The following is a 13,172-nucleotide window of genomic DNA, read 5'->3' on the forward strand; positions in this document are numbered from 1 at the left end:
TACAACTTGCCAGAAGAGAATAGTATTTCTGCTATAGCCTTTGGATTAGTGCTAACCAATACAACTTCCTGGAATGATGAAAATGTTGTTTTCTGTGCAGTTCGTTATTGTAGCTACTAGCTACAAGAGGCTATTTACATTAAATTTTTTTAAAGATTATTTATTTATTTATTTATTTTTATTTATTTGAGAGAGAGAGTGAGTGTGTGCATGCAGATGAGCTCACAGGAGTGGGGGGAGAGACAGAGGGAGAGGGAGAATCAGACTTCCTGTTGAGCAGGGACCCCAATGTGGTACTACCAGGACCTCAGAATCATGACCTGAGCCAAAGGCAGAGACTTAACAGACTGAGCCACCTAGGAGCCCCATGCCTATTTGCATTTAAATGTGAATAAATTAGAATAAAAAATTCGGTATCTCAGGCCACGCATGGCTTTTGAGTACTTGAAATGTAGCTGTGACTGAAGAACTACATTTTTTATTTAACTTAATTTTAATGAACTTACATTTAAATTCAAACAGCCACAATTGTAGCTACTGTATTAGACAGTACACCTGTAGATCTTAGGTTTTGATGCATTTATTTGTCTCTGCTAAGAGTTATCATGACACTGGCTTCTTTTTTTTTTTTTTTTTAAGATTTTATTTATTCACTCATGAGACACACAGAGAGAGAGAGAGAGAGAGATAGAGGGAGGGAGGCAGAGACACAGGCAGTGGGAGAAGCAGGCTCCGTGCAGGGAGCCCAATGTGGGACTTGATCCTGGGTCTCCAGGATCAGGCCCTGGGTTGAAGGCGGCGCTAAACCACTAGGTCACCCAGGCTGCCCATGACACTGGCTTCTAAAGTGAGTAAAATATGGCTATAACCACTCCTTAAAACAATTCTGCAGAACAGTGACCCACACAAAGGAACAGTTGAATCAGATGAATAATAAAGACAATGGTTTTCACTTGTTTTATATCTCCTTGACCTCCTTGGTTGGCAAGAAGGACTGAAGAGGAAGGAAGGGAACCACATCGGGCAGTAGCGAGTACTGGAGAACTGGGTTTGGTTTCCAGTTTCACCATTTAGTTGCTGAGTAGGCAAGTCCCAGCTTTAGCTGCCCCTGCAAAATAGCGCCTTATAAGCTCTGTTCTACCCGCTTTACTGGGTGAAGTAGAATAATGCAGAGAGCTCTTGCTTAGTCACTGGCAAGGGGGGTTATGGTGATGGTGGTGGCCATAGCAGTTAAAACAGAAAAGGAAAGAAAGGAGAAAGAAAAGAAAATGATGAAGGTCCTAAATAATGATGGTCAATGCTCATAATCAAAAAGCAAAAATAGAGCAATAATGAGTTATTTTCCTGGTAAGACATCTATCAACATGTTTTCCAGAATGAAAACTATGCATTTTAAGAAAAGAGTTACCTGACTTAAATAGGGAAATGCTGTCTGCAAAGAAAGTGTGTTGTCCACATCTGTCCAGATTGTCCACATGAAGCATCTGTGCCCTGGGTGCTGGCCGCAGGGCTGCTGCAGTTCCCCAGCTACAGGCCCTCCTGTACTCAGCCCTCTTTTTTCTGAGCCATCCTCATCTGATTCCTTCTAAGAAGTAATCTTTCCAGGTTTGTGAATATGCTCTACCATCCCCTCCATTTAAAAAAGACCTATAATACCAGGGGCACCCAGCTGGCTCAGTCAGTAGAGCATGCTACTCTTGATCTCGGGGTTGTGAGTTCAAGCCCCATGTTGGGTGTAGAGATTGCTGAAAAATAAAGTATTTTGGGATGCCTGGGTGGCTCAGTGGTTGAGCGTCTGCCTTCAGCCCAGGGCGTGATCCTGGAGTCCCAGGATGGAGTCCCATATTGGGCCCCCTGCATGGAGCCTGCTTCTCCCTCTTCCTGTGTCTCTGCCTCTGTCTCTGTCTCTCATGAATAAATAAATAAAATCTTTAAAAAAATAAAATAAAATATTTTTTAAAAGTACATTAAAATAAAAAAGACCTAGGATTCTAAAGGGAAAAAAGTTGTACGGCACATAAATCTTCATTTGCTTTTTATGACAGAATAGGTAAGACCTCAGCTTGGTCTGACTGGGGCCATTCTAGTATCTGAGCTTCCCTTCCGGTCTTCCTGTCAGTGGAAAAACAGAGTCATTTACTCTACAGAAGGGTAGTCTAAAAGCCCATAGCTGCCAAAGGTACTGCTCTTTGGGGACTTTCAGGATGGGAGGCTTATAGCCTAGGACTCCTAGCTCATATAAAACTGTTTGCCTGCTTCAAGTCCAGGAGGTACTGAACTCACTATCTTTGGATTAAAGGGACAAATAATATAGTAGCAAAAAATGTAACAGCTCATTTCAAAGCTATTATTGCATTTTATGGTGACTGAAAATGTACCTTTACAATAAAACTTAGTATCTTTGTTTAAACTTTAATTAAAATAGCGAGGCAAAAAGTGATTTAGTGCATAGTAGAATAGCACGCCAGCACTTTTTAAAAAAGAGATTTTATTTATTTATTTGAGAGATAGAGAGAGCACAAGGGGGGGGGGCGCAGAGGCAGAGGGAGAAGCAGACTCCCCACTGAGCAGGGAGCCTGTTGAAGGGCTCGATCCTAGGACCCAGAGATCATGACCAGAGCCGAAGGTAGCTGCTTAAGTGACTGAACCACCCAGGCACCCCTACCAGCACCTTTTTGGAGGAGCAACACTGACATATCTCCTAAATTAATTTAAAAATTAAAAAAATATTTTATTTATTTATTCATGAGAGAAACAGAAAGAGAGAGGCAGAGACAGATGTGGAGGGAGAAGCAGGTTCTATGCAGGGAGCTTGATGCGGAACTCGATCCCGGGACTACAGGATCACACCCTGGGCCAAAGGCAGAGGCCCAACGGCTAAGCCACCCAGGCATCCCCTAAATTAATACTGACATCTCCACTGACTCTTTTGAGAACAAGTCCATTTACTAATGTGTCCAGAGAATGAGGAGCATAGATAAAGGGAGGATGAGAGATGTATTCTATAGTTTATCAAGATGAGGACAGGCATTTTACCTATTATTTTTTAAAGAGCTGGAAGAGAAGGACATTTAATGAATAATAATGGATGATGATTGTAGTAAGAATAAGGAAAAAAGTGAAAAAAATCCTCCTTCATGATGGAGATGGAAATATAATACAGCTGTAAGATGTGACAAGAGATTGTGCCCTTAGGAGTAACAGAGGCCAGCCACATCAACCACAGCAAACTAGGAGCTGGTAAAGAACAGCAGCCATTGCCCAAGGACAGTGATATAACTAAATCCATGAGCTGTTAAACAATGTCACCTTCAATCAAAAACCCTTCAATTTCCTTCACTCAAGGCCACCCAGAAAGAGCTTATGATCTCCCATTTCTGCAGCATTTACCTTTGGAGCATAAATTCTTCAACTGTATAAGGTAAGCATGTGGATCTGTCCTAAAGACAGGAAAACACAATAGTATTTTGCATTCTGAATTACAACTGAACATATTCTGGGGGAATGATGAAATTCTGGGAGATGAAACTGATGTGGACAGCTAATGATAGTTTTATGTTTATAGTGTACGTGCCAAGCACTATGCTAAGCACTCTACAGGAATCATTCTGTTTAATTCTCACACTGACCTCATGAGCATGAAACTACCATTAGCCTGATTTTATAGTTAAGGCTTAGGTTAATTTGCTTGCTCAAGATCAGAGAGCTTGGTAGTGCAGCTTTTAGAGTAAGCAGCTAGGCCAGCAGACCCTCCCATCTCCGTTGCCCCTCCTACTCTCAGCACTAGACCAGATATCCACAAAGTTGAATGACCCTGGCCAACACTTTCTATGGCAGAAGCTCTTAATCCTTTCCCCAGAGGCCGGGTGGGGTGGGGTGGGGGAGGGGTTCTCTATTTGCACATATGATCAAAGCTATGGATCCCAGAAAACTATAAAAAATTTACATAGAATTTCTCATGGTCCAAGACCCCAGGTTAAGTATACCCTAATGTCCTTATAATACATATAAAGTGGGTTTCCACAGAGAATTAAAGCACACATGCTGCCTCCTTCAGATCCAGCTGCACTTACCTCTTTATAATAGGTACAGAACAGAACTTTCTGCTGTCCTCACTTGGGAGGCCTTGCGGAATAGGAATGTGTGTTCCAATCTCTCATGCAAAAACCCCACCCAGGAATCCTGCTCTCTTATCTGAACTTCATGTTTCTGTACTCATCCACCTATCTACTCTTTTATCCCTCTTGCTATAAAAAGATCAAAAAAATTTTTAATAAGTATTCCAATGAGCATAGTTAAGATTAAATTACACTGGAGAAATACACTTATTTTTTAAAGTTTTGAATAGGGTCAAAGAAAAGTAGCCAGGTGAAAGGTGAAAACATATTCAGTATGAAGATAATTTTTTTTTCTAAAGGAATTAAAAACTGATTTAGCTTGATTTGGCAGTTGAAATGGGTAGTGAAATGCACACTTGTTTTACAGTGTAGCAAGATTGAGTGGGGTCTTCTAGTTGTAGGAAGTTTATGTTGATGAGTCTTACGGGGGACCCTCAGGCAGCAGGACTGTTGCTTTGTCAGAACAAAGAGGGACATATTGTATGGCAGAGAAATGAGAACGGTTGCTCTTTCTGTGAGTATAATGTTAATGCCTTGTAATCAGCTTTAATTTTTAAATAGTTCCAGCCCTCTAGTCCACTTCTCCCCATCCAGGGCAGGAGGAAAGTAGCTGGCCCCAGGTCTCAGTCAGGACAGCACAGGTAGTGGAGAAAGATGCATTTTCTAAACTCTCTGACGTGACCCAATCAAGGGCTAGAGGCAGTGCCAAAGGAAAGGCACAGTCAGGAGCAGGGGAAACAAATTAGCCACCAACTAGCTCTGGGCAGAAATGTACATTCCCCAGAGCCCTTTCTACCACCTCGGTTCCTACTTCCCTAGAGAAAGGGGGGAATGCTGAAAGAGCTCTGGCATAGACTGAATGGTGGCAGAAGGGCTTAGAAAGAAGCTTTAGGGGGTGAGGAAACAACTCATAAACTGGGCTTACTTCCTTGGGAACATCATCTACTCCCCGCCCCCAAACAATGTCCTTGGTTCTAAATGACACCCACCCCCTCCTCAATCAAATGAAGAAGACATGTTCACTAATTACAAAGTGATCTGCTCACTAAATGTGATAGCTGATCATTGAATGGTTCTATAATTTCTACACCTGGAGAAACACAGACCTATGGGCTCCCCCAGGCTAGCAAAGGGAAGTGCATGCCTACAGAGAGGACGGCTGCTGGACAGAGGAGCACTTGACATCAGAAACCACCACAGGCCATCAGGGACAGCTGGGGCAGAGGAGGGCACTGTGGCCAAGCTCCACAAAGGCAAGTGGCTTCTAGCAGGGATGGGGAGAAAGGCCAGACATTCCCAAACTTATTTGTTGGATGCTGGGAGATATCATCACTCTGTATTTGTGGAGTCACATCAAAGGGAGGCAGCATAGCTGATTGGTGCAGAAGCCAAATGCCTGAATTCAAATTCCACTTCTGCCACTCTCTGTGTGAACCTGGCCAAGTTACTGAAACTCTATGTCTCAGTTCCCCCATATGTTAAATGGGGTAACAGTGTTTATTTACCTCATAGAATTATTCTGAGTCTTAAGTAAGTCCATGCACATAAAACACTTAGCAGAGGGCTTCCACATAGCAAGCACTATATAAATGTTTATAAATAAATAATAAGACAATGGACTTGAGAGACAGAATGCAAGGTCAAAAGTGGGAAAGAATGCAGATTCCTAGATCGGAGTACTCTGGAAGGGGGGCTGTGCCTCACCCTCACAAAAACAAAATTGAAATTGAGGGAAAAACCGGAAATTAAAATTTCAAAGGGTAAGAATTGAGCCTCTATAGAATTCTGCATCAACAGAACGGACAGCCACAATTTCTTAATCTAGAAAGACGCACCTGTTTTGGTCTAACTACAGGGACAGTGTCTCCTCCAGCAACAATTAGTGTTTCATTCAATTCACTGGGGCAGTATTAAGAGCACTTGCTTCCCACTCCTGGTCCATCTCTGTGATAATGAATACTCCCCACTTCCCCTGCCCTATGGGGCAGAAGGAGAGGAGAACACTTAAATTAGTTAAATTAAAATAAGGCTTTAACACTATATGTTAATTACACTGGAAGTAAAATTAAGGGAAAAAAAGGCTTAATTCTTCTGAATGAACTTTAAAATCACTGTAAAGGTCACTCCCCCCACAAATCTTTTTAGAATTTTGATTGAATTTTTTCCAAATTTGGAGATAGGTCATTCACTAACTGCTAATAATAATACCGCAATAAAATATTATAGTATGAAGAACAAAACAAATAGATGAATGGAAATAGAAAATCCACACAAAAGACCTTGTACAGTCTATTTAAGAATTCTGCATAAAAATACTAAAGGCATTTTTCACAGAACTAGGATAATCCTAAAATTTGTATGGAACCACAAAAGACCCCTGAAAAGCCAAAACAATCTTGAAAGAGAAAAAACAAAGCTGGAGGTATCCCAATTCCAGATGTCAAGTTATACTACAAAGCTACAGTAATCAGAACAATATGGTACTGGCACAAAAACAGACACAAAGATCAATGGAACAGGACAGAAAGCCCAGAAACAAACCCATGGTTATATAGTCAGTTAATCTTTGACAAAAGAGGCAAGACTGTACAACAGGAGAAATGCAGTCTCTTCAACAAACGGTTTTGGGAAAACCCCACAGTTACATGCAAAAAATAGAAACTGGACCACTTTCTTTCACCATACACAAAAATAAACTCAAAATGAATTAAAGACCTACATGTAAGACTGAAACCATAGAAATCCTAGAAGAGAGCATAGGCAGTAACGTCTCTGACATCAGCCATAGCAGTATTTTTCTAGATATGTCTCCTGAGGAGAGGGAAATAAAAAGCAAAAACAAATTATTTGGACTATATCAAAATAAAAAGCTTCTGCACAGGGAAGGAAACAACAAAACTAAAAGACAATCTACTGAATGGGAGAAGATATTTGCAAATGACATATCCAATAAAGGGTTAGTATTCAAAATATAAGTTTTTTATAAACTTATAAAAGTGAATACCCAAAAAACAAACAACCCAGTTAAAAAGTGGGCAGAAGACATGAACAGACATTTCTCCAAAGAAGACATACAAATGGCCAACAGACACATGAAAAGATGCTCAACATCACTCATTACCAGGGAAATGCACATCAAAACTACGGTGAAATACCACCTCACACTGGTCAGAATGGCTAAAACCGAAAGCACAAGAAACAACAAGTGTTGTTGCAACAACAAATGCAAACTGGTGCAGCCACTATGGAAGAAAGTATGGAGGCCCCTAAAAAGTTAAAAATAGAACTGCTCTAGGATCCAGTAATTGTACTACTACTGGGTATTTACCCAAAGGATACAAAAGCACTAATTCAAAGGGATACATGCATCCCGATGTTTATAGCAACATTATTTACAATAGCCAAATTATGGTAGCAGCTCAAGCATCCAATAGATGAAAAGATAAAGAAGAGGTGGGATATTATTCAGTCATAAAAAAAAAAGAATGAAATCTTGCCATTTGCAACAACATGGATAGAACCAGAGATTATAATGCTAAGGGAAATAAGGAAGGAAGGAAGACAAATACCATATGATTTCACTCATGTGGAATTTAAGAAAAAAAGAAATGAATAAAGGGAAATAAAAGCAGGATGCCCAGTAGTGCTTGCAACTCCTGATCTCAGGGTTGTGAGTTCCAGCCTCATGTTGGGCATGGAATGTAAAGAAAAAATAATAAAATAAAAAAATAAAGGGGAAAAAAGGAGAGACAAACTAAGAAACAGACTCTTAACTATGGAGAGCAAAATGATGGTTACCAGAGAGGAGGTGGGGAGGGGTGAAATAGGTGAAGGGGATTAAGTGTACACTTATCATGATGGGCGCTCAGTAAAGTACAGAATTGTTGAATCTGTACATCGTACATCTGAGACTAAAAAACACTATGTTAACTACACTGGAATTAAAATAAAAAACTAAAAAAAAGAAAAAAGAATTCTGCATATGATAAAAATGACATTTCAAATCAGTTGAGAAAAGATGGATTTCAATCTTTTTATTGAATAAATGGTACTGGAATGGATTATGTAGGGGGAAAAATCAATTCAGATTCCCACTTAATGCCATATTCCAAAATAAACTGTAGATATTTTATAGTATTTAAAATAAAAAATGAGACCACAGAAGCATATATATATGTATCTGATCTGGGACCTAAGTAAATGTAAAGGCAAAAGACAAAAATAAACTGGAGAAAAAAAAACTTTGCAACATATATAATTAAAGATGTTATATTTTGGGGTGCCTGGGTGGCTCAGTCAGTTAAGCATCCGCCTTTGGCTCAGGTCATGATCCCAGGGTCCTGGGATAGACCCCATATCAGCTCCCTGATGAGCACAGGAATCTACTTCTCGCTCTCTCTTTGCCTCTCCCTCTGCCTCTCCTCTGGCTGTGCACCTGCTCTCTCTCTCTCTCTTGCTTGCTCTCTCTCAAATAAATAAATAAGATCTTTAAAAAAATTAAGGGGTTATATCTTTAATATAGGATACTTTCTTAGCAGCTCTGGTAAGAGGCTTAATGGGACGACAGTTGAAGCAGATGATTCCCATTATCTGTATTGATTAACTATGAAGTATCTGTTCAGTAACCGCCCCACCCCCCTGCCCTATCTAGCTTTTAGGAATAAAAGACAGCTCCATGAATATGCAATATGATCTCAAACATAACAGCACCTCAAAAGAAGTGGCCAAAGGTTAATATAGTTCCTATTTTTAATTATTTTTACTGAAATAGGATGGAAGAAAAAAAGATGTGTAGGGCTGGTTGCCCAAAGACTGCTAACCATGGGTGGCAAGATCAAGTGAGAGGTGACTATGAGTCACAGAGTCCCTTTATCCTTGTGTAGGCTTGCCTTTACAGATTGCACAACCTTTTATATTAAGGCGTTGCGGGGAAGGGGGCACAAGGAATGACTATGAGGGAAAGGAAAGGAAAGGAGAAAAGAAAGGAAAGGGGTAAGGAAAGGAAAGGACAGACAAGAGAAGACGAAAGGAAGGCACTCATGGACAGGCCTTCCCCAGTCTTAGGCAATTCTACCTGCACTTCAATGAAAAGAAGACACCTATAAAAAACTTTCCATCGACCCAAACCATAAAATTCCATCTTAAAGAGACCAAAGACCCATTTAGTAACGCTATCAAAAAAGGGAGAGCATAAATGAAATAAAGTAATACTAATGCCTGAGCAGTTCCCTTAGTTCTGGGGTGGGGCAAAGTCCCAGGGTGCCATCTTCAGGGTGCAAGGTCTTTGTCCAACCTCCCTTGGTGACCCAGAAATTAAACTTGCACATATACATGGGTCATTATCTTGAAAACTACTGTCCTACAGGACACTGCTTCATATCATATCATTGCTGCCTGGACATCTTTCACCAGTTTCCATACTCCATCAAGCTCTACACACAATGGTTCTCCATCCCAGAAGACACAAAAACTCCCTCTGCCTCAGGCCTAAGCAATATCCAGATTGCTCCTAGAAAGTCTGCTAGGAGGATTTTTATTTAAATCATACTCTGGAATCGGATGTATTTCCTTTTCCCTATTAGTGGTGTTCTAAATAGCACCTAGTTCTCCTACCATCTGGATCTTCCTGATAGAACTCTTCCTGATAATAAACTTGGTCTACTGGCAGACATCATAAGGCTGTCATCACAGAAGGGACAAGCTTTGGCAATAGGACACAATCTGAAAGAATAATAAAAAGAGAATCCCTGAAAGTCTATCCAGATACTAATCATCTATTTACATGGGAAAAATATGGTTCCTGTCCCACAGTAAACTCTATAGCATTCTGGGTAAAATGTCTAAGACAGAAGGCAGAAGGAACATCAGAATTATTTGGATCATATTCAATATTTGATTCATTTTCTGGATTTCCAAGGGAGAAATGAAATGATTGGCCTTCCCCTAAAATTGCTGGGGTAAGGTGCACCTCGATATCCTGGTTTGATGTGGAAAGCTGTGCTGAAAATGTGCTAACTCTAACTCCCACGTTGTAGTTCAGCACGCGTTGGCAGTCACAAACTGGGGATGGCCTTCTTTGGGAACCACTGGCTTTTAGGATGTAGACCAGAATTTTCTCTTACCACCAACACAGCCAACTACATGAAATCAACACAACTGATTCATATACCCCAAGGTTACTGAAACGAGGCAGTTTCCAGGATTCAACGGTAGTGGGTGTGGTTCAGCTTTACTGTGTAGCTGAATGGGTCTACTTGGCCAGAGACCACCAGGGTCCTTATACTTATTTATAAATTCATCTGAGAAGGAGCCAGAACTAGAAAGCTGTCTATTCTCCTAGCCCAGACAGGTCAAGACCATTAGAAGGGAGAACATTCTCCTATCAGACCCAGGCAAAGAAGTATTTGTGGCAGTTCTATGGTGAATAACAGCAATCTGTGCTTCAAAAGAATGTCACAGAGCCAGATATTCTATCTGTTCAAGGTAGATTAGGACTCAGAAGAGGAATAGCATAAAGTAAGGAAGTAGGGATAGGATTCTAGCTAAAGAGGGAGGTTTTCCTTAAGTCTACCTATGGTCCATTTCATGCCCTTTAACTTGCAATGTTCTGGCTAAAATCAAGTCTATCTCTGTTAGGGTTAGTTCATGGAAGCCTCTAACCCTACAGAAAAAGCAGGGTGTAGTTGTAGTATTTGATTTTTGTTTAAGAAAATGATTCTCAGGAGTCACAGGGGCTCTTCACATTTCCTATATTATTTTCTTTCTGGGTGATAGACACATGTACTTTCCTCTTCTCTCTTCCAAAGGAGGATACAGTCTTCTTCAAAGACTTTTCCAATTGACTTTATTCACTTATAAGGTACCCATCCTTTAAAAAGGGCCAGGAAATTTTCTTTTAGCCACTGATGTCATTAAGGAACTTTCTGTCTAAATAAGAATATGTTATTATTTATTCTCTTTTCAAGACTAAAAAGAAATCTCCAAAAATCATGGACTAATTCATTTGCCCTGCTTAACCTAATTTTGTCCTACTTAACCTAATACACACACACACACACACACACACACACACACACACACACACACCACATATAGTTTAATAAATAATCACAGAGTGTCACAGAACGGGGCTGGTCCTTCTCTTTGACCCAGACTTCTGAGGCACTTCCCCCGGCAGCCCAAGTCTTGGTAACTGACTTCCAGAGCCTGCTGAAGTGGATCCAAAGAACTGGGCTAGAGTTATAAATTTTTGCCACCATATTTCCACAAACATTATCCCTTTTCTTTATTCGGGAAATCAGTAATATTCAGTAAGTCAAAGAGCTGGGAAAGAAGGGCAGGGTGGTGGCATGGATTGGCTAAATCCAGAGGTCCTTGGTGAGGCCACATTCAACAAGAGGTGGACTCATGGCACCAATCAGAAAAATGCCTTCATCACAGCTTGCTGGCTTACCCTGTGTGAGATGGTGGTGCCTTTCTTGAGATAGAACATACTAACTTACCACAATGCACTCGCCCATAGGAGGGTCTCTGCTATAGCAAAAGACCCCCAGGTCCTTTGATCTACCCCCAGGGGAGAGTAAAGGACAAAATGTGCCCCATAGCAAATTTTAAAGTACCTCTCAGTTCTATCACAGCAAAATATTTTTCAAATAAACAATTCAGTTAGCCATTTTCATGGCATTTCCTTCCAGCAAACCCCAAGTCTCCTACTAGTGAAAGGAATCAGGCTCCTAGAATTTTGCTAGGCATCTATTGCCTATCAATAAAGAAAAACTCAAAACAAAGCTCGATCTCTTTCTGAAGGGCCTGCTGTCAGTCATGTCATGAAGGTTTAAGTGGAAACAGGGAAGATATTCAATAAAATATTTATGCTCTCTTACCATTAGCATCTTGGACTCCAGTAAGTGCTCCGACAGCTGCTGCGGTTTCCCCAGACAGGACGATCTGTCCCCCCCCTTGCAAGGTGGCCTCGGCCAGTGTGGCGACAGCATGGGCAGCGGCTTCACTGTGGGCACAGGAACAGCAGAGGGGGTGGGTAAGATGAATAAAGGTACAGCACTGAAGCCAGACAAACCACCCTTCTAACCCGTCCTTGGATCTCCCTACTTGCTCCATGGGAATGAGCCTACCAGTGAATACATAAGTCCAGTGCTGCTGGATAGAACCAGAGTAATTTTTATTTTATTTTTAAAAGAGTTTATTTATTTATTCATGAAAGACACAGAGAGAGGCAGAAACTAGGCAGAGGAAGAAGCAGGCTCCCTGCAAGAAGTCTGATGTGGGACCCTGGGGGTTAAGGGACCACTCTATGAGCTGAAGGCAGATGCTTAACCACTGAGCCACCCAGGTGTCCCAGAACCAGAGTAATTTTTAAATGGTAACAGTAAATAGCTAGAGAAAACCCAAGTCTTATTGATTTATAAAGCTAATGTGAGATTTTCTTTAAATCTAAGAAATGGGTGTTTGAGGACAGAAGGCACTCATAACCAGTCTTCTCTTTATCAATATTGGTTGAGTGTTTATCAGCCAGAGTGGAAGCTTTGATCCATACTGACAATGCAAAAAAACCCTTTCTGGTTGGCAATCACAGGTTTTCTTATTCTTTTTTTTTTTTTTTTTTTAAGATTCTATTTATTTATTCATGAGAGACACAGAAAGAGAGAGGTAGAGACACAGCAGAGGGAGAATCATGCTCCATGCAGGGAGCCCGACATGGGACTCAATCCTGGGACTCCAGGATCATGCCCTGGGCTAAAGACAGGTGCTAAACCGTTGAGCCACCCAGGGATTCCCTTCTCTCTTCTCTTTATGGTAACAGTAGGCAGATTATCTAAAACTGACCTTTTGTAGCGGAGGATAGATGATAACATGAGGAGTCAACAACCTAGACTTGCTATTCAATTAATATTAAATAATAACAATGTAGTTTATATCCATGACTTCAAATACAAGTAATGGCTGACCAAGACCCTAATACCCTGCAAAGTCAAGCTCTTTTCTTTGCCTCAGGGTATATGTGGGTAGTGCTAAATTAAGGCTTGAAATTTTAAA

The 13,172-nt window shown here is 40.8% G+C and overlaps 1 protein-coding gene across 10 annotated transcripts in view; it reads right to left on the reverse strand.

Moving 5' to 3' along the window:
- Window positions 1-13,172, reverse strand: part of NRF1 (nuclear respiratory factor 1) — a 135,290-nt gene that overhangs the window by 19,364 nt on the left and 102,754 nt on the right. For all 10 annotated transcript variants that reach the window (XM_055307260.1, XM_055307267.1, XM_055307265.1 and 7 more), the window contains one exon: window positions 12,002-12,126. In XM_055307260.1, coding sequence (XP_055163235.1) covers window positions 12,002-12,126 — 125 coding nt within the window. The remainder of the gene's footprint in view (window positions 1-12,001; window positions 12,127-13,172) is intronic.

Source organism: Nyctereutes procyonoides, unplaced genomic scaffold (genome assembly GCF_905146905.1).
Source record: "Nyctereutes procyonoides isolate TBG_1078 unplaced genomic scaffold, NYPRO_anot_genome, whole genome shotgun sequence".
Lineage (NCBI taxonomy): Eukaryota > Metazoa > Chordata > Mammalia > Carnivora > Canidae > Nyctereutes > Nyctereutes procyonoides.